The 19,181-nt window shown below is 39.6% G+C and overlaps 1 protein-coding gene across 2 annotated transcripts in view; it reads left to right on the plus strand.

Annotated features, from left to right (window-relative positions):
- Nucleotides 1-19,181, plus strand: part of LOC145443175 (uncharacterized) — a 132,498-nt gene that overhangs the window by 61,060 nt on the left and 52,257 nt on the right. For both annotated transcript variants that reach the window (XM_080321167.1, XM_080321166.1), the window contains exons 36-52: nucleotides 547-770; nucleotides 1,714-1,872; nucleotides 4,374-4,481; nucleotides 5,408-5,584; nucleotides 6,446-6,701; nucleotides 7,179-7,344; nucleotides 7,754-7,897; nucleotides 8,158-8,361; nucleotides 8,771-9,006; nucleotides 9,965-10,159; nucleotides 11,287-11,461; nucleotides 13,093-13,291; nucleotides 14,876-15,078; nucleotides 16,262-16,473; nucleotides 17,566-17,712; nucleotides 17,773-17,877; nucleotides 18,959-19,136. In XM_080321167.1, the coding sequence (XP_080177293.1) occupies nucleotides 547-770; nucleotides 1,714-1,872; nucleotides 4,374-4,481; nucleotides 5,408-5,584; nucleotides 6,446-6,701; nucleotides 7,179-7,344; nucleotides 7,754-7,897; nucleotides 8,158-8,361; nucleotides 8,771-9,006; nucleotides 9,965-10,159; nucleotides 11,287-11,461; nucleotides 13,093-13,291; nucleotides 14,876-15,078; nucleotides 16,262-16,473; nucleotides 17,566-17,712; nucleotides 17,773-17,877; nucleotides 18,959-19,136 (3,088 nt within the window). The remainder of the gene's footprint in view (nucleotides 1-546; nucleotides 771-1,713; nucleotides 1,873-4,373; nucleotides 4,482-5,407; nucleotides 5,585-6,445; nucleotides 6,702-7,178; nucleotides 7,345-7,753; nucleotides 7,898-8,157; nucleotides 8,362-8,770; nucleotides 9,007-9,964; nucleotides 10,160-11,286; nucleotides 11,462-13,092; nucleotides 13,292-14,875; nucleotides 15,079-16,261; nucleotides 16,474-17,565; nucleotides 17,713-17,772; nucleotides 17,878-18,958; nucleotides 19,137-19,181) is intronic.

Genomic DNA, 19,181 nt, shown 5'->3' on the forward strand with positions numbered 1-19,181 from the left:
GTATTTTGAGAAAATGACTCGAGTCAAGTCGAGTCATCAGAAAATCGTGACTCGAGCCATTACAACCCTGGTTGTCACTTAGTGTAATGAAATAGACTTTAGCGAAAATATTCAAATTAACTTTAATGTGATGTGGAGCTGGTATTATATTGTTTGTGGTCGCAGAAAAGGCACATATTTGAATTTACCAGTCATCCATACTGTTGCGACATCGTCATGAGTGATTCTCGAATAAGATACTCGAAGTATAATACTCAATTCAGTATAGAATCAAATGGGTATGCCTACTCGATTTTGCCCAGCAATGCATTTATCATCAATCGAAGAGCGTCTTGGAGGTATAGGACTTCAATGTACAATTGATATTTTGTGATACGATTGTTGATATACGATGTTATTTCCAATTCTCTACTAGTCGCTGACGACTACCCCTGACCATTACCCCTGACGAGTGTCAGCCGGAACTATTCGGGTTCATTTCAATATGAATATACTATTCAATTATCATCGATTGCACATTTGGCTATTGTAATTTCCTTTGACCAGTCTGCTACGCAACTGGACCTCGGTACCGTCATTAACGTACGCTGCGATAACGGATACGTCATAGTCCCTGGCGTGGTGTCAACCAGTAGCGTTTGTGGCACGGATGGGAAATGGCACCCGCCCGTGTCCTCGTGCAAGCCCAGCAAATGCGGAGAACCTCCGTACATCGCAGACACGCAGATTGTCGGCACCTCGTTCACGCTGCACAGCGTTATCATGTACAAGTATGTATATGTCTCAGAATTAGGATACCGGAATGTTTCTCTGTTTTTCAATGCTCGGGATGAATTGTGAACGGAGTTGTCATCGTTAGTACTAGAGCAGGAATAGCTGTAACAACCTAAATCTATGATTGAGTACAAATTTAAGTAGCAATCTTGACGACATGTCAAAGTTACTTCAGAAACGGTGTAGAAATGAACTTCAGGAAATTAGTCTGTCGAAGTAATACCGTGAAATTTCTTCCCAACTGCAAGTGGAAATAGCTCCTTCTAGAAACTAAAAATCTGAAATTTTTTTTAGAATTAATGTGGTCGAGGAGCCGCACTTAGGGTTGTTCAAAATAATTTTTTTTCCAGATTCCCGGTATTCACTGATTAAATTGTTGGGTTGCCTAAAAAACTCTGCAAATTTGGCTCGACTTCAACGGGTAGATGTGAACGGCTGAACGCGCAGAAGTTTAAAAATTTTGATTTTATTATAACAGTTAACTAATCTTGCTCACTTGTGAGCAGTAGGAACGAAATTAATGCGGTTGAAAATTTGTAATTCGCAAAACTAGCCGGGACGGGCGGTCATCCCGGAATTATTCATGAAAAACTCAAATAACTTAGCTTCTACGCCCTCGAATTGCGTCAAATTTGTTTTGCATCGTTTTTGTAAGCATTTTTTATCATGAATTCACAATTTTCTATCAGTCGGAATCGAGCCAAATTTTGTGTGTAAGGTAATAATTAATTCGGTGAATCTCTGGAATCCGGCATCCTAGGCCGCAGTTTGGCCAAACTGGCCAAATGGCAGGTTGGATTTTTTGTGACTAATGTAAACATAAATTTCATTATGTGGCTATTCCACACAGTTTTCAATGTAATTTCATTCGTTAAATTGATGGAAGTCTGCCTCAAAACTACTTATCTAAATATCCGTTACCTCATCATTCCTCAACAGATGTGTCTACGGCATGCATTTCCAAGATAAATCCCCGCTGATTGGAAGTAATCACACCTGCCAGGAAGATGGCGACTGGGTGCCTTCGCCATACAATCTCACTTGCATACAGACCACCTGCCCGGAAGTGAACCATGTCCTGAGATCGTTCGGAGACGGGTGAGGATGGCGATACTCAGACTTAACAATGAGACGATTCTAGATTACCGTAATTTTCCATAATCCGCAAAATTTTCACGATTTTTTGCCCTAAAATCGGGGCGTGCGTATTATACATGGGAACAGCAGGCTTGAAAAAAAATCTCCCTTGATAAAAAACTTGAAATCACACCTTTCTTCATGTTTGTTTCCAATCGCGCATTACTTTCAGCCATCGCGCCCAGTAATTCGTATTATCAGTGTAACGCGCTACCAATTAGCAAAATGCATGTTACCAATTAACGAGAGTCGTCTGCACAGCACGCAATCTCCTGCTGAATTGGTTTGCCGTTTGCACGCGAGCGAAATTAGGTCATTCATTGATTGCTGAACGTGCGGCAATCCTCGCTAATTCATCGCCAGGCCATGTGCGCAAAATATAATCGCTTGCGTAATCAGTCGCACCTCCAACAGGCGTGGTGTGCACGACATAACCGTTGGCCTGAGCAATCGCATCTGTCCTTGTGTCGCATTGCTGGCTTCAGAGGCTTTGTCTGCTATCTACTATCGTATAGAGCAGTGGTGGCTTTTGGGGTGGGCGAGGTGGGCGGTCGCCCGGGGCCCCCCCTGGTCGAAGGGGCCCCCCCTATTTGGATTTTGCGCTTTTTTCAAGGAGAATGACGAATAAACATGGAAATCCGTGCACCAAGCAAGAATATGATTCCGTACAGATGTGTCAATCATCATCAAATCACTGCATTTGTTAAAAAAGTCCCGTATCCCGATAATCATCACGTCTCTGCATGCCATAGAATGACTTTTAGTTTTGATGTAGTCTACCCTTCCACACATGCAAAATAGACATGGCCGAATCCAGCATCTGGTCAAACCTTTGCGGTGGTGAAAGATAGATAATAATCACCGATGCGGAAGGGGGGTCTGGGGGGCGGAGCCCCACAGAAGTTACAGATGGATACTTATAGGGCCCCCCCCCCCGGTAAGTCTCGCCCAGGGCCCCCCCGTTCGCAGGGCCACCACTGGTATAGAGGCAATATCGTTACTTGTGTAATGATTAGCAATCGCATCTGTAATAGGCCTCGTGCGCAAGACGTCGCGTCGCCAGCCTCGCAGGCTTAGGCTGCTCTGTACCATCGTTTAGAGACAATGCCGTTAATTCCATAATGATTAGCGATGGTTATGTCATAATTGTTCGACAGTGACATCGCAAAAAGAACAGCATCGTGTACCAAAACACAGCTATTCATGTAGGCCTACTGCGGATGCAGGGTGCGTACTATACATGGGTACAGGCTTTTCCCCAGAATTTGCATGCCATTTTAAGGTTGCGTACTATACTTGGAAAATTACGGTAGACTAATTTGAGTGAGATGGTCTAATTCTATTTCATCGTTTGAAATCTTTTTATACTCTTATTTTAATTCTAATCTAATTTGTCCAATTTAGATTAAATTAAAATTATAGCTACATTGTTGTTTCCAAAGTAGGCTATAATAGGAATTATAACCGCGATTAGAATTAGAATTACCACAGTTGCGAAAACTTGGAAATCGAATGTAGTTTGGTTCGTATCAAATCAGAGGGCTATTTGGCACTGTACAGTAGGGCTTTTCAGAAATGACTTTTTTTCTCAAATCGTACAGGCCACTTGATAAAATTGTTAGGTTACCTAATGTAAGCCTAGACACCAAATATGATTCAATTCCTACCGGTGGAAGCGGAGGTATTGCCGTCAAAAAATTTGGATTTGAATAAAATAGTATTCACGGTGGGCGCCACTATAATAAATAATTAAAGAATTGGTCACCGTAAATACTATTTTATTCATAATCCAAATTTTTTGACGGCGATAACTCTGCTTCCACTGGTTGGAATTGAACCCAATTTGACTAACATTGTTTCTATAGGCAACTCAACACTTTGATGGGGTGAACAGGAAATTTTCAAATTTTTCGTTAATTAATATTATATAATAAATCGAAACTTTCTTCTCCTGTAGCAATGCGGCTACTGGTTGGAATTGAACCAAATTTGGTGTGTAGGCTTAAATTAGGTAACCTAACAATCTTATCAAGTAGCCAGTACGATTTGAGAAAAAAAGTCATTTTTGAAGAGCCCTATTGTACAGTTCTCTTGTCTCATTTACAGTACACCAGAAATTAGATTAGATTGAAATCAAAGAATCAAAACATTCCACATATTAGATTGGAATTAGATTGCTGCCATTTTGCTATAATTAATACAATTGTAATTAGCAAGTTGTCCAAGTCCGGCATGCAGACATTTACAATTCTCGTACTTAATATAGGCCTAGTTAACTGTGGTTGGATATAAGAATGGAACTTGATTTTTGTGGTATTTCTTTCTAATCTGGAATTTTCATTAATTCCCAAGTTTTTGCGAATTCAGTAATTCTGATACTGATTTAAATTGAAAAAAACTGTTGTAAAACTGCATTGCTAATTGACGTTCTTCAGGATGTTGGTAATCTGTGTTGTTTTCAGCGTCGGGAAGACAGTGTCCGTGGGATGCGGGGACTCTACAAATATTCTCACTGGAAATGGTATTTATACGTACGACCACGTGGAAGCTATCTGTACCGCGAGCGGAAAGTACGTTCCGTGGTTATGCAATGGGTATTGGTCTATATAGGTGGTTCTTAACCTTTTTTCCTCCAGCGAGGTCTGGCACCCCCCGTCTTTTAAGGTATGTCGTAAGAGACAATAGTACGGTAGGTCTTTTCATGTTTGGACTTTATTATAGAAAATATTTCCCATGACCGCTGGACTAATTAGCGATATCATAATTGTATGTGTTATTATGTGTTAATCAAGGTTATTATAACAACCATTGGATACGGGATCATACCACTGTAGTTTTAGTCCACACATTTACATTAATAAATAGATTGTATGGTCTAAATTCCGAGGAATTGAGAATCACGTCGCGGGCCGCACAATGCCCAGGTCTGACATAGCCAGTACAATTTAAAAAAATAATTTCAATATTTTTGCTTCTAAGTAGGGCTGTTCAATAAAAAACCTTTTTTCCTGAATCTGCCGGCTACGTCATTAAATCGTTAAGTTGCCTTAAAAAACGACGCACACCAAATATGAATTCATTCCAGCCAATAATCGCGGATTTCGTACAGGATGAAAACTTTTTATTTCACCCAAAAATGCAAAAAAATAAAAATTTTGCAATTTTTCAGTCAACCCCATGAAATTGTCTTCAAAAACGATGCAAAACAAATTTGACTCAATTGCAACCCGTAGAAGCAGAGTTATTTGAGTTTTTCGATGATTATTCTCGGATTATCTTCCGATCAAGGATAATCCCAGAATTATCAAAGAAAAATGTTGGAATGAATTCAAATTTGGTGTTCGTCATTTTTAAAGGCAACTTAACGATTTAATCACGTAGCCAGCAAGATTCAGGTGAAAAAGGTTTTTTTGAACAGCCCTACAATCTACAGGTTGGAATTGAACAAAATTTGGTCAGCTGCGTTATTTAGCCAACTAAACCTTATCGCTTACAGATGGGAGCCTGACGTCTTCGGGCTGAAATGCACGCAGCCACAATGCGATGAATCTGTCGATATTCAAAAAGCCGAGTTTTTGGGATACAAATCGACCAGCGTCCAAGGCACGCCTGACGCCACAGCGACCGCGGAATATTCTTGTCGCCCAGGCTACGTGAATCAGCAGCATTTCATGTAAAATTGCAAACTTGCGACATTTGCCGGGTCTAGTGTGCTTTCTTATACTTAACAACATAACTAGAGCTTGGCACAATGAAATAGGCATGGTGGAAAAATACAAAATTATCTTTTATATGATGATGAACTGGTATTATATTCTTTGTGGTTGCATAAAAGGTACATATTGGACTTTCCTCATCTTTCATATTGTTATGACTTGTCAAAATGAATGGCGTTTATAATTGGCAGGGTTGTAGTGACTCGAGTCTAGATTTTCTGGTGACTCGAGTCATTTTCTCTAATACAGAAATGACTTGACTCGACTCGAACCAATTTGTGTATTGACTCGAATTGAACTCGAGTCATTGCGCATCACTCTAACCAAGTCATAAGACTCTAGACTCAGACGGGCAAGACCGACATTTCATTGTGATTTCGAAGACTAGTGAAGTAACCACACTATTGGGATTTCTTATATCGGTACTGGTACTTAAAAATGCGTCCAGAAACTGCTAAAAGTGAGGAAAATTGGTATGTTTTAAATGCGAACCATTCGATATCACCAAACAGAGTTAGAAAATTGGATTTAACAAGACTTGAACTGGAAACTGAGCAGTCAACACAATGACTTGGACTCGGACTTGACTCGGTGGTGAATTGAAAATGACTCGACTTGACTCGAGTCAAAATTATAAAAGTGAGATGGACTAGTGACTCAGAACCATGTGACTTGGTTACAACCCTAATTATAAACGCCATGAATTTTGAGTCGTTAATGGGGAACCTTGATCAGTGACGATCACGTTCTTGTGGTTGAGAAAGTACCTTAGACCTTGTTCGTGCTCGCTTGCAATAACATAATCAAATTCTCTTCAGGATTTTCAATAACGGTACCAGGCTCTTATGCCTCCGCATTTATGAGTTAGGAAAGACATACCGCGCCCGGTTGGTGTCAAATTGCGTCGACATCATCGACATGTCTCTGTTTTGGAGATGGTGGCCTGAACAGACAGATGTTTTGCAACATGTGGATACAGGATTGTGTTTGGCACACACTATGCCTGTTTCTAGCGTAGGCGCTGAAGGCAGTCAAGTGTATTTGGATACTTGCAGGAAACAGCGACATGGCCAGGTAAGTTGGATTACATCTATTTCATCAACCCGTAGTATGTTGTTGTGTGTGAGAGTGTTCTCACAACACTGAGCTGAAATATTAGATAAGATACGATGAAGAAATATACTCGCAAATACAGGGATAGTTAGGTTATCATTTTGGTCAGAATGATTTGAATCTATACTACTTCTGAAATGGCTCACGCTCTCAAAATTGGTAAAGGGCCACCTTCCCAGATTTGGGGTGCCGTGTGCTGCAAGATCATTTTGTCGAGAAATCCTACTATATCGGAACACTGCTAAATTATATTCTTTCAGCGCCACTTAACTATGCTCCATTCGAAAGGTTGTGAACTGCGGCCTTGAATGTCTGGTACTGTAACTTGGCATTTGCCGGTGCCAGTGGCAGGGTAACTGGAGGTCTCGTTACATCAGGCTATTTTAATGAAATCGTGGCCGTCTTTGTGGTCTGCATGAAGATTGATTACCTTTGCAGATGTGGAATTGTCAGACGATCGGGTCCAGTCCGCACTATGTAACTGCCTACAGCCACGATGGGAGTAGTGTGCTGTTTTTGAAACAAGGAACTATTCGTAAGGATCTTCGCCTGGGAGATAATTCAGATGCACCGGGCTTGCTTTGGATGGCCGAGGGCTCAGTAGGTTAGTTCTGATCCCCGTGAAATCTCAGCTTTGCGAATCATTTACACCCATTTTGTGCTATTCATACAACTGTGGTGACTACTATACTTTGAATAGTATATTGAAGTTCTGTACCTCCAAGAAGCTGTTCAAATACTATACTTTGAAGAAAGGATACATTTAATATATGGATATATACAATACAATGTGGGTTTGATCTGTTCAAAAATAACTTTTTTTTTCAAACTTTACTGGATAATGGATATGGGAATAAGATACGGTCGTTACAAATACAAATTAGCGGTTACCAACTATAGTTTTTGTGTGACGACTTATAAAATCTTTCAAATTCAGCACGAATTCTATTGTACAGCAAGAAAAATGTGTGTAGGATACAATTGCATGCTAATTACCACTCTTTCCTCGTCAGATTTATGCCAATTTCAATCGCGCAAGAGAAGTTTTCACCTCGTTTGCTCCAGCGAAGGCGAGTGGATTCCTGAAGACACCGCTTCCATTTGTGCACCCGTCAAATGTAACGTACCCGAAGACAGTAAGGGAGTTTCCTATTCAGGTGATGATTTTTTTTTGGTTTTTACCGTTGTAGGCAGGGTTGTACTAGAATTATTCAGCTTCAGTCGGCGCCTATGATTGTAGCTGCCGTTGGCCATTTCAATTGAATACACTGTTTGAAGCTACTTTTAAAACTACTATATGATTGAATATACTATCTGAAAGTACCTTGACCACTCCTGGTAGTTGGAAATGCAATGCAGTATTGTGGCTCCATTTCCCCATATATTTACTAATACCTTTCTGAATCCTCCATCCCAGGTCACGCTGGTCGTACAGAGATGGGGTTTGAGGCTAAGATCAACGGCATCTGCGAAAATGGGTACAGCACTCCTAGTGGTGCAGTTTCTACGATATTCAGCTGTTCCGAGAATGGCACTTGGACTCCGGATTTAGAATTGAACAGATGTCAGCCAGTGTCCTGTGGACCACCTCCTGAAATAGAGAAGGCGTCTGTATTGTCAGGTGCGGTTACGGTAGAGGAATTTGACATCTGCAAAATTTTGAGCTTTCAAAAATTAGCTCAGATACATACTTTTTTCGAAATTAAATTACAATTAAAATGACTGAATTCGCAGAAACTTGGAAATTGAATGCAATTCCGAATTACAAAGAATTACAGCAAATATCACGCTCACGCATAACAAGTTTGTGTATGATCTGAAAACAGCACATATTGAACCTAAGCCAAATGTTCAACTATAATATTCGAATTTTTTTATGCTGGTGACGTCATATTTTGTGATACGATTGTTGATGTACAATGTTCTTTCCGGTTCTCTACTAGTTGCTGACGATTACCCCTGACGAGTATCAGCCGATAATAATCAGGCTCATTCCAATATCAATATGTTATTCAATTGTACACTCATAGGTACCAACGGAGATCTCTACATGTCTGAAAGAGAAATAAAGTGTGACAAAGGTCTCTGGTTCAAAGATCTCAACACGAATGTCCGAAAAATATCGTGCGGTCGGGACGCGTCCTGGTCCATAACGGACGGGCCCTTGATCGAGTGTACCCCGGTGTATTGCGACACAGAAGCTATCAAATCGGAAAGCACGTTTATTTTGCCGGAAGAGATTTCAACCAACCATTATGGCACCAAGGTAATTTTCAGTGGTTTCTATTTATTATTTCGGGGCTAATTTGGTATGGCAGGTTAAGAGGAGCTTTATGTACTAATTGGTACGTTTCAGGGTTGTAATGACTCAAGTCACCATTTTCTGATGACTTGACTTCACTCATTTTCTCAAAATACGGAAATAACTCGACTCGAGTCAATCTGTGTATTGACTTGGCTTGGACTCCAACCAAGTCATATGACTCGAGACTCAGACAGCCAAGACCTACATTTCGTTGTAATTTCGAAGGATAGTGAAGTCACCACACTATTGGGATTTCGTCTATTGGTACTGGTACTTGAAAATGCGATCAGAAACTGCTAAAAGTGAGGAAAATTAGTATATTATAAATGCGAACCCTTCGATATCAACAAAAAGAGTTATAAAAAGTAGGTTTAACAAGACTTGTGGAAACTGAGCAGTCAACACAAAGACTTGAACTCGGACTCGAGTCATAATATCATGACTCGGACTCAGACCTCTGCTCACTGACTTGAACTCGGACTTGACTCGGTAATGAATTGAAAATGATTCGACTTGACTCGAGTCAAAACTATAAAAGTGGGATTGACTTGTGACTTGGTTACTACCCTGGTGCGTTTAGGACTAAAGCAGTAGTTAAAGGCGTAGCCTACTTCTCTAAATTCTGCTTGAAATATGTAAATAAATTTATCTTTATTTGTGATTCGTGAATAGCAAGATATGATGATACGACCTTGGAAAGAATGCCTGTCAATATTTTTCGGTTGGTTTTCAGTTGTTGTCCGAACGAATTTTTGCTCCTTATTGGTTGCTGTGAGCTACGCAGTATTTTGACGTTAGTTTCTGTTATTAGTCGAATAGTAAGAGATGATGTATTGAGTACCTACTGAAGTGAAACGCTTATAGCCGCTATGAGTTAATGATTGTACAAAAATTTCAAATATCCACTTCAAATATGCAGATGGAAGTATCTTGCCCGGACGGCTTTTCGTTTGAAGACTTCGGGAGCAAGGCCGTCCTGTATTGCGACAATGACGGGTCCTGGGCTCCCAGCGATCTAACATGTACAAAGAGTTATTGCGGGCCGCCGCAAAACGCAACTTCATATGCCGACCTGGTCGGCGACGTGCAGGAAGAATCTCCGATGTCGCACAAGGTGGAGTATATTTGACGCTTTGACTTTTTCGATACATAACTATGTACTGCAATAGGGTTGTCCCGTTTTTTTTCTTCGGATACTGGGATTCAGTGAATAAATTTTTAGGTTCTTTGGTTAAAAAAAAACCTGCACACCAAATTTGGCTGGATTCCATCTGGCCGATGTGAATGCGCAGGAATTTAAAAATTTTAAATTTATTATTTTTTTTTTAAGTTTAGGAGTCAACCCCATACAAAAACGATGCAAATAAATTTGACGCAATTTCAACACATAGAACTGAGTTATTTGAGTTTTTCATTCATAATTCCGGGATTAGCCACTGTCCAGGATATTTTTGCGAATAAAAAAATTTGATCAGTGAATCTCCAAAATCCCGGAAAAAATTTTTGAACAACCCCATTGGTCAGTAATGAACCACTTCTACTTACACAGAGTTGATTTTGCGTGTGCCCGGTACACGTCAACTTTACGGTTTATATTTCAGTTTCATTCTCAATTGCAAAATGTAAGAGGTTGAAAGATTGTCCGATAATTAAAAAAATAAATAAATCCTACAAGCGTTGTACCAAACTGTTTAGAATTAACCCAGAACTGGTTTAACACCGGTAAAATATATGAAAGCTAATTGAAAGTATAATATCGAATTTATAATTTTCACAGGACGCTGGCTGCATTGCAGAAAGTTTGACAAAACAGTGGAATATCTCGTGTAATATGTTTATATATATGATTTGTTTAAATTCACACGCCTGCGAGAATGAAATCTTATTTGACATCAAGCAAACCTGATTTTTGTTGTAATTTCCAAGTTTTTGCGAATTCAATAATTCTAATCTAATCCCACTTGGTGAAAACAGTGTATCCGTAATTCGAATTTTAATCTTAATTTGAATAAAAAGTGATTTCATATGAACAGAACATGAATTTTGTTGTACTTCTAATTTGGAATTAAATTCAATTTCCAAGTTTTTCAAAGTCATTATGGTAATTCTAATTCCAATGTAATTTGGAAAGAATTAGATATAACTCCTTTTCTAGCTTATTTAAAAAGGAGAAAATTTTCAAATTTTTCAACACTGCGAAGCAATGCCCATAGTTTACCATAATATTATCAATATTTTCAGGCCACTTACAAGTGCAGAGACGATCAGGAAGTGGGCGGGTCGGACACATTCACGGTGACGTGCGGAAAAGGTGGCACCTGGACCCCCGACCCGGCGACGGTGGCTTGCCGACACGCAACTTGCCCAGACCCGCGCGAAATCGCAAAGACTCTCAAACTGAACGTCCAGATAACAGGTCAAAGATTTGAGCACTTCATTCTGAATCGAGTATTATTAATTCTGATGAAACGAATTTTTTGAGCACTCAAATTATAAGCTCATTGCCACAAAAAGAGATTTTATCAAAGCGAATTATAGTTTCGAAGCTGTTTTCATATGAACAGAACATGAATTTTGTTGTACTTCTAATTTGGAATTAAATTCAATTTCCAAGTTTTTCAAAGTCATTATGGTAATTCTAATTCCAATGTAATTTGGAAAGAATTAGATATAACTCCTTTTCTAGCTTATTTAAAAAGGAGAAAATTTTCAAATTTTTCAACACTGCGAAGCAATGCCCATAGTTTACCATAATATTATCAATATTTTCAGGCCACTTACAAGTGCATTCTGAATCGAGTATTATTAATTCTGATGAAACGAATTTTTTGAGCACTCAAATTATAAGCTCATTGCCACAAAAAGAGATTTTATCAAAGCGAATTATAGTTTCGAAGCTGTTTTCCGCTGTGTAATTCGGTGATCTTGGATCGTTCGTATCGCAGAACACGAAACATCAGGGCTGTAGCCAAGTCAATCTCACTTTTACAGTTTTAACTATAGTCAACTCGAGTCATTTTCAATTCACCACCCACTCAAGTCCGAGTCAGTGAGTAGAGGATCGAGTCTGAGTCATTTTGTTGACTGTTCAGTTTTGAGTTCAATCCTATTCAATCCACTGTTTTCAACTATGTTGGAGTCATATAGAATGACTCACATTCATAACATCGTCATTTTCCTAAGTCCTAACAGTTTCTGGCCTTATTTTTTAGGCATCAGGACTTGTAGGTGAAGTAGATAGTCTTTTATTCGTCACATCAATAAATAAAGAAGTATACAAAACAAATTGCGGTATACATGAAATACGAATGATGTGGTCACTTTATACTATTCTTCAATCTTACGACGAAATGTCTGTCTTGGCCGTCCTAGCCTCGAGTCATACGACTTGGCTTGAATCATGCGCAATGACTCGAGTATAAATTGAGTCCAGTTATTTTACTCATTTGAAAAATTGATTCGACTCAAGTCGAGTCAACAAAAAATCGTGACTCGAGTCATGTAGTACTTGGACAACTACAATATTTTCAGCTTATCCAAATGAGATTTGAATGAGACTTATATATACAGTTTTTCCAAATTAGTCTACAATTAGAATGATAGCTACACAGTTTTTCCAAATTAGATCGGAATTTGAATTACTGAATTCGCGAAAATTTGGACATTGAATCATGCGCAGTTCATATCGAATAATAGTTCACTCTCGCAAACAAGAGAAAAGAAAATACCTGTACCGCCCCACTCATTCCGCACTTTACAATTTTCCTGCGGCATTAAAATTGAAATAAAATCATAATTTGAGCAAAGAAACGTTTCACCGATTTGACGAAGTTACGTTCAGCCCACGTCATTGTCAGAAAGTGCAATGAATTTGGCACGGTCGAATTACACCAAATCATGTTTACCGCGATGTAGACCTGTCGCTGTTTTTGCTTTTTTTAAATAAAAGTTGCGATCTTCGAATACTCGATTCAGAATCGAACCGTCCATGTACTGTACTTTTTTGCAGGCCTACTGTCTGGTAATGCGTAAAATTTACTATTTCAGTCAGCGGTGTACAGTATGGAGACGTAGCTATTTTTCAATGTGCCACCGGACACGTGTTTCACGACATGGAGCAGTCCAAGCGAAGCACTTGTAAAGGCAGATACGGCTGGAATACGACCGTCGAGTTATTGAAGTGTTACAGACGCACCTGTCCTGTCGCTACCTCTGTCGCCAATCTCATTATCGAGCCAATCACAGGGTGAGTCCATCATCCTTCAAATTGGTGTTTCTCAGGGTTGTAATGACTCGAGTCATGGCTCGACTCAAGTCACGATTTTCTGATGACTCCACTTGACTCGAGTCATTTTCTCAAAATACAAAAATCACTCGACACGAGTCAATTTTTGTATTGACTCGACTTGGACTCAAGTCATTGCGCATGACTCGAACCAAGTCATATGACTTGAGAATAGGGCGGCCAAGTCCGACATTTCATTGTAATTTCGAAGAATAGTAAAGTAATCACGCTAATTGGATTTCGTCTATCGGTGCTGGTACTTGAAACTTCGACCAAGAACTGCTAAAAGTGAGGAAAATTAGTGTATTATAAACGCGAAATATCCGATATCATCAAACAGAGCTATAAAAAGTTGGTTTATCAAAAATTTAACTGGAAACAGAGCAGTCAACTTGATGACTTGGACTCGGACTCGATTCATAATACCATGACTCGGACTTGACCCTCTGCTCGCTGACTTGGACTCGGACTTGACTCGGCGGTGAATTGAAAATGACTCGACTTGACTCGAGTGAAAGTGAGATTGACTTGTGACTCGCAGCCTTGGGACTTGGTTAAAACCCTGATGTTTCCTAATCCTTTTTAATGTATACCCCTGAATTTTTTTTGGGTGAATACATGGACCCTTATTTCGGGCTTCTCAAACTGTGGTATGCCAGGTTTGAAATCAAATAATAAGATTCTGAGCCATAAGTCAATTGCACATTTATTATTTTTAACTGTTGACTGTAGTTGTGCCCACCGTAAATACTATTTTATTCAAATCCAAATTTTTCGACGGCAATAACTCCGCTTCCACTGGTTGGAATTGAACCAAATTTGGTGAACATCGTTTCTATAGACAACCTCACACTTTGATGGGGTGAACAGAAAATTTTGAATTTTTTCATTTATTTATTTTTATGTGATAAATACGAACTTTCTTCTGTGGCAATGCGGTTACTGGCTGGAATTGAACCAAATTTGGTGTGTAGGCTTAAATTAGTTAACCTAACAATTTTATCAAGTAGCCAGAACGATTTGAGAAAAGAAGTTATTTTTGAACACCCCTACTGTCCATTAGTCTGGCTGTCAAAGCTATTCAAGGAGGACTATATCCGAAAAACATGGACATTTTGGCGTTCTCGGAGGACATTTTAGATTTTGCGAAAAAGGGGGACATGTTGTAACCCTATCGCCGAGTCAATTCCAGATCGGAGAGCAAGAGGTCAAGTCCGAGTGGTGGAGTTGAGACTCGAGTCCAAGTCATTGTATTTACTATTCATTATCGAGTTCAAGTCATGTTCAACGCAATTTTTAAAACTCTTTGGCGATATCGAAGGTCTATAGTTCGTAGTATGCTGATTTTTATCACTCTTAACACGTTTATTCGAACAAAGACACTTTTTCAGCTTATTTTTGAAATATTTGTCCTGATATGCGATACTCCAATCAAGCCATATGGAATGTGTCAAGTCATATGACTTGTCAATCACGAAAATGACTCGAGTCAAATCGACTCACGGAAAAATTACCACTCGAGTCAAGTTACATTTGCCTTTGCAGACACGAATACGGGGACTTGGCCAATATAACGTGCCGAACGGGCTACAGCCTGTCCCGGCGATCGCTGGCGTATTTGGCCGTGTTTTGCTCCAGCCTAGGACAGTGGATGCCGGACATTTCGGGAATATCTTGCGTTATGAAACGGTGCACAGTTCCGAGGATGGAATCAAACGTTGCCTTCAAGCTGAATACTCCAGGAGCAAGTAATCACCTTCTGGAAGTTGTTTTTGCCCAGACTGGACTAATTGAAGTGTTTGTAAAGTGAAATATTTCTTTGCACTGTTTCTAATTCCGACCTATTTCTGGTTTTCGGGAACATCAGGATTGTTCAAAAAAAACTTTTTTACAAATTTTTTCCGCTATTTGATAAAGTTGGCTTGAAAACCACTGCAAACCAAATTCGGCTCAATTCCAATCAGTACATGCGAAGTTGCAGGACTGCCGAAAATCTTGAATTTATTATACAAAAATTTGAAAAGGTTCGTCAAACTTTAATGTCAACCCTGTGAAATTATTGAGTTGTCTACAAAAAAACGATGCAAAACAAATGTGACGCACTTCCAACCCGTAGAAATGAAGTTATTCGAGTTTTTCATTCGTAATTCCGAGATTACCTGACGTCAATACAAATCCAAGAGTTTTAACTGCAATAACATTGTTTCTATCAGTTTGAAGTGAGCTAAAATTGTATTTACAAATCTGCAAAAAAAATTATTTTTGTTATAGACTCTTTTGCTATAAACTCGAATCATTACAATTGCATTATTTTTATTGCTGTACTGTAATTTTATTTTGTAGACAATGAAATCCCAGTTTTCAATACACAGTTTTATAATTCATGTATTTATACACTACTGGGTGATCAAAAATGACTTTTTTTTCATAAATCGTACTGGCTACTTGATAAAATTGTTAGGTTACCTAATTTAAGCCTACACACCAAATTTGGTTCAATTCCAACCAGTAGCTGCATTGTTGCAGGAGAAGAAAGTTTTGATTTATTATATAAAAATAAATGACAAAAAATTTGAAAATTTTCTGTTCACCCCATGAAAGTGTTAGGCTGTCTATAGAAACGATGTTCACCAAATTTGGCTCAAAATCCAACCAGTTGAAGCGGAGTTATTGCCGTCAAAAAATCTGGATTATGAATAAAATAGTATTTACGGTGAGCAATTCTTTAATTATTAATTATAGTGGTGCTCACCGTAAATACTATTTTATTCAAATAACTCCCAATAACTCCGCTTCCACTGGCTGGAATTACGCCAAATTTGGTGTTTAGGCTTAAATTAAGTAACCTACCAATTTTTTCAAATAGCCAGTACGATTTGAGAAAAAAAGTCATTTTTGAACCCCACTATTATACGCATCTCTTCTTATCAGCTACGGTCGGTTCGGAAGCCACTATTTCCTGCGCTGTCGATTACGTATTAAACACGGGCGCCACGGAACAAACGCTTGTTTGCAACAATTTTGCCGAATGGACTCCGGCCATCGACGGCTTCCAATGCGTGCAACATCTTTGCAACTTTGGCGCAGAATTTCAACCCTTTTGTCCTGACTTGTTCTATAATTCGCCATCTTCCGGGGTCAAGGTCTGTATTGTTGTGTGCTCTGAGCATACTTGGACATGTACATATTACCAGTTGTTTCATTGGACCAGGGGTCACGGACACGCTTCTCGCAGGCCGCGTGTGGCCCGCAAGGTCATATTTCGCGGCCGGCGACCTGAATTGAGATTTTGTATGAACGGTAAATTAAGCATTTAGAAATGCTAAAATTGATTTCAACTTTCAACACACTTTTATGGTTTTGACTCGAGTCAAGTCGAGTCATTTTCAATCCACCACCGAGTCAACTCCGAGTCCAAGTCATCGAGCAGACAGTCGATTCCGAGTCATGGTAATATGACTCGAGTATGGGTCCAAGTCATTGTGTTGACGGCTGCTAAAGTCTTGACAGACCCATTTTTTATAACTCTGTTTGGTGATATCGGATGGTTTGCATTTATAATGAACTAATTTTCCTAACTTTCATGAGTTTTTGGCTGCATTTCCAAGCACCAGTACCAATAGACGAAATCCCAATAGTGTAGTTACTTTACTATTTTCCGAAATTACAACGAAATGTCGGTCTTGGCCGTCTGAGCTTCGAGTCATATGACCTGGTTCGAGTCATGCGCAATGACTCGAGTCCAAGTCGAGTCATTTCCGTATTTTGAGAAAATGACTCGAGTCATTACAACCCTGGATACAAGAGAACTGTACAGTAGAGTTGTTCAAGAATAATTTTTTCTTCAAATTTTATTGGCTGCGATTCAATAATATTGTTGGGTTGGCCAAAAAATATGTTCACATTAAATCTTGCTCAATTCAAACCAGTTACAATGTTCTTAATGTGTTAGAAAGAATTTACGAAAAATTCCAACAAAACATTACTGGCAACCAAATACAATTGTTTAGTTGTCGATCAAAACGGCGCACACCAAATTTGACTCAATTTCAACCAGTAGAAGTGAAGTTATTGGAGGTAAAAAATTCCAGATTTTCCTGTCTCCAAAGTCTGCTTGAGAACCACCGATTTTATGTGACTTTGAATTTAGGTTGGCAGGAATGATAGATTCAGTTATGAATCTGAAATCTTGGAACGCATATTTGAAAACATTAACTCCAAACATATCCCATCAGGCCGAACCATTCTGCGTACCGTCAGCGCCTGACGTACAAAACAGCCCGTGCGCACCTGTGACATGTCATTCTGCGCTCGAGATCGCAGACGCCACCATCGTTGCTTACAAAGAGGGGACGCATCATGTCCTTGGCGTTAACGCGCAAGTTTGTAAACATAACTTGTTGCCCTTGTGCAGACTTGATATCTTTTGCTGTACCGCGCAGGTTACGTACAAATGTCGGACTTCGTATCATTTCAAGGACGCTTTGGAGGAAACTGTCATGACGCGCTGTACAGAGTCAGGAATGTGGGTTCCTAACCCATTTGAGGTATTCAGCACAACTGAGCAAAAAGTATCTGAGTGATTCGATCATGTATTGAGTATCAGGCTTCTAGCATCGATCATTACGGCGCCAAAGCAGTTTGAAAGTATGGAAGTCCAAATATGTAGCCTACCTTTTGAACGCCAGCCCTGCGTCACATTAAACACAATCTGGTCTTTTTTTACCATACCTATTTCATCAGGCTCCATTTTTTTGCGTGCAAATTGAATTTACGAATAGACTCCTGAATTTTTGAGAGATTTTAACACGTCTTGCAATTCAATGCGACTTCATTTTTCGATTTTAATACAGTCGCACCTTTTGCAATCTGCACCCCAGGGCTGTAACCAAGTCTCAAAGCTTCGAGTCACAAGTCATTCTCACTTTTATGGTTTTGACTCGAGTCAAGTCGAGTCATTTTCAATTCACCACCGAGTCAAGTCCGAGTCCGAGTCATCGAAAAGAGGTTCGAGTCCGAGTCATGGTATTATGACTCGAGTCCGAGTCCAAGTCATTCTGTTGACTATTCAGTTTCCAGTTAAATCTAGTTAAACCCACTCTTATAACTCTGTTCGGTGATATCGAATGGTTCGCATTTATAATATACTAATTTTCCTCACTTTTGGTAGTTTTTGGTCGCATTTTCAAGTACCAGTACCAATAGACGTAATCCCAATAATGTTGTTACTTCACTATTCTTCGAAATTACAATGAAATATCGGTCTTGGCCGTCTAAGTCTCGAGTCATATGACGTGGTTTGAGCCATGCGCTGCGCAATGACTCGAGTCATCGAAAAGTCGTGACTCGAGTCGAGTCATCACAACCCTGCTGCACCCCACAGTACGCATGCGAACAGCAGAAGAAATTGATGCTCCCCATATAGAAACACCAACTTGGAATCGTGTGTGATCCTCACGAAAGAAATTTGTTTCTGGTCCGTGTTGTCTATTCCAATATCTTCCCTGACAATCCTGATGGGTGGTCAAAAAATAACACCACAATGTTACTAGTACCCCATAGGTTGCATTACGGTCACTGGCTGAGCCAGATTTAATCTCTTCCGCCGTTATATTCTGATTTTTCCAGGTACAGTGCCTCCCGAATGTATGTACGACCCCTGAAAATGCTGTCAACGACGTTCTCGAGTATACCGTTGGTGGTGAAATTCACGTCACTTGTAAACCGGGGTATGTGATCCCGGATGGGAGTGAGGAAATAACCTTGACTTGCCAGCTGGATGGCCGGTGGTTCCCGTATCATGAAGGTATAGAAAAACTGGTGCTTCTATGTCGCAGTCGATAAAAGTATT

This window comes from Botryllus schlosseri, chromosome 7, assembly GCF_051294905.1.
Source record: "Botryllus schlosseri isolate E-star chromosome 7, Bs_hap1, whole genome shotgun sequence".
In the NCBI taxonomy this organism is placed as follows: Eukaryota; Metazoa; Chordata; class Ascidiacea; order Stolidobranchia; family Styelidae; genus Botryllus; species Botryllus schlosseri.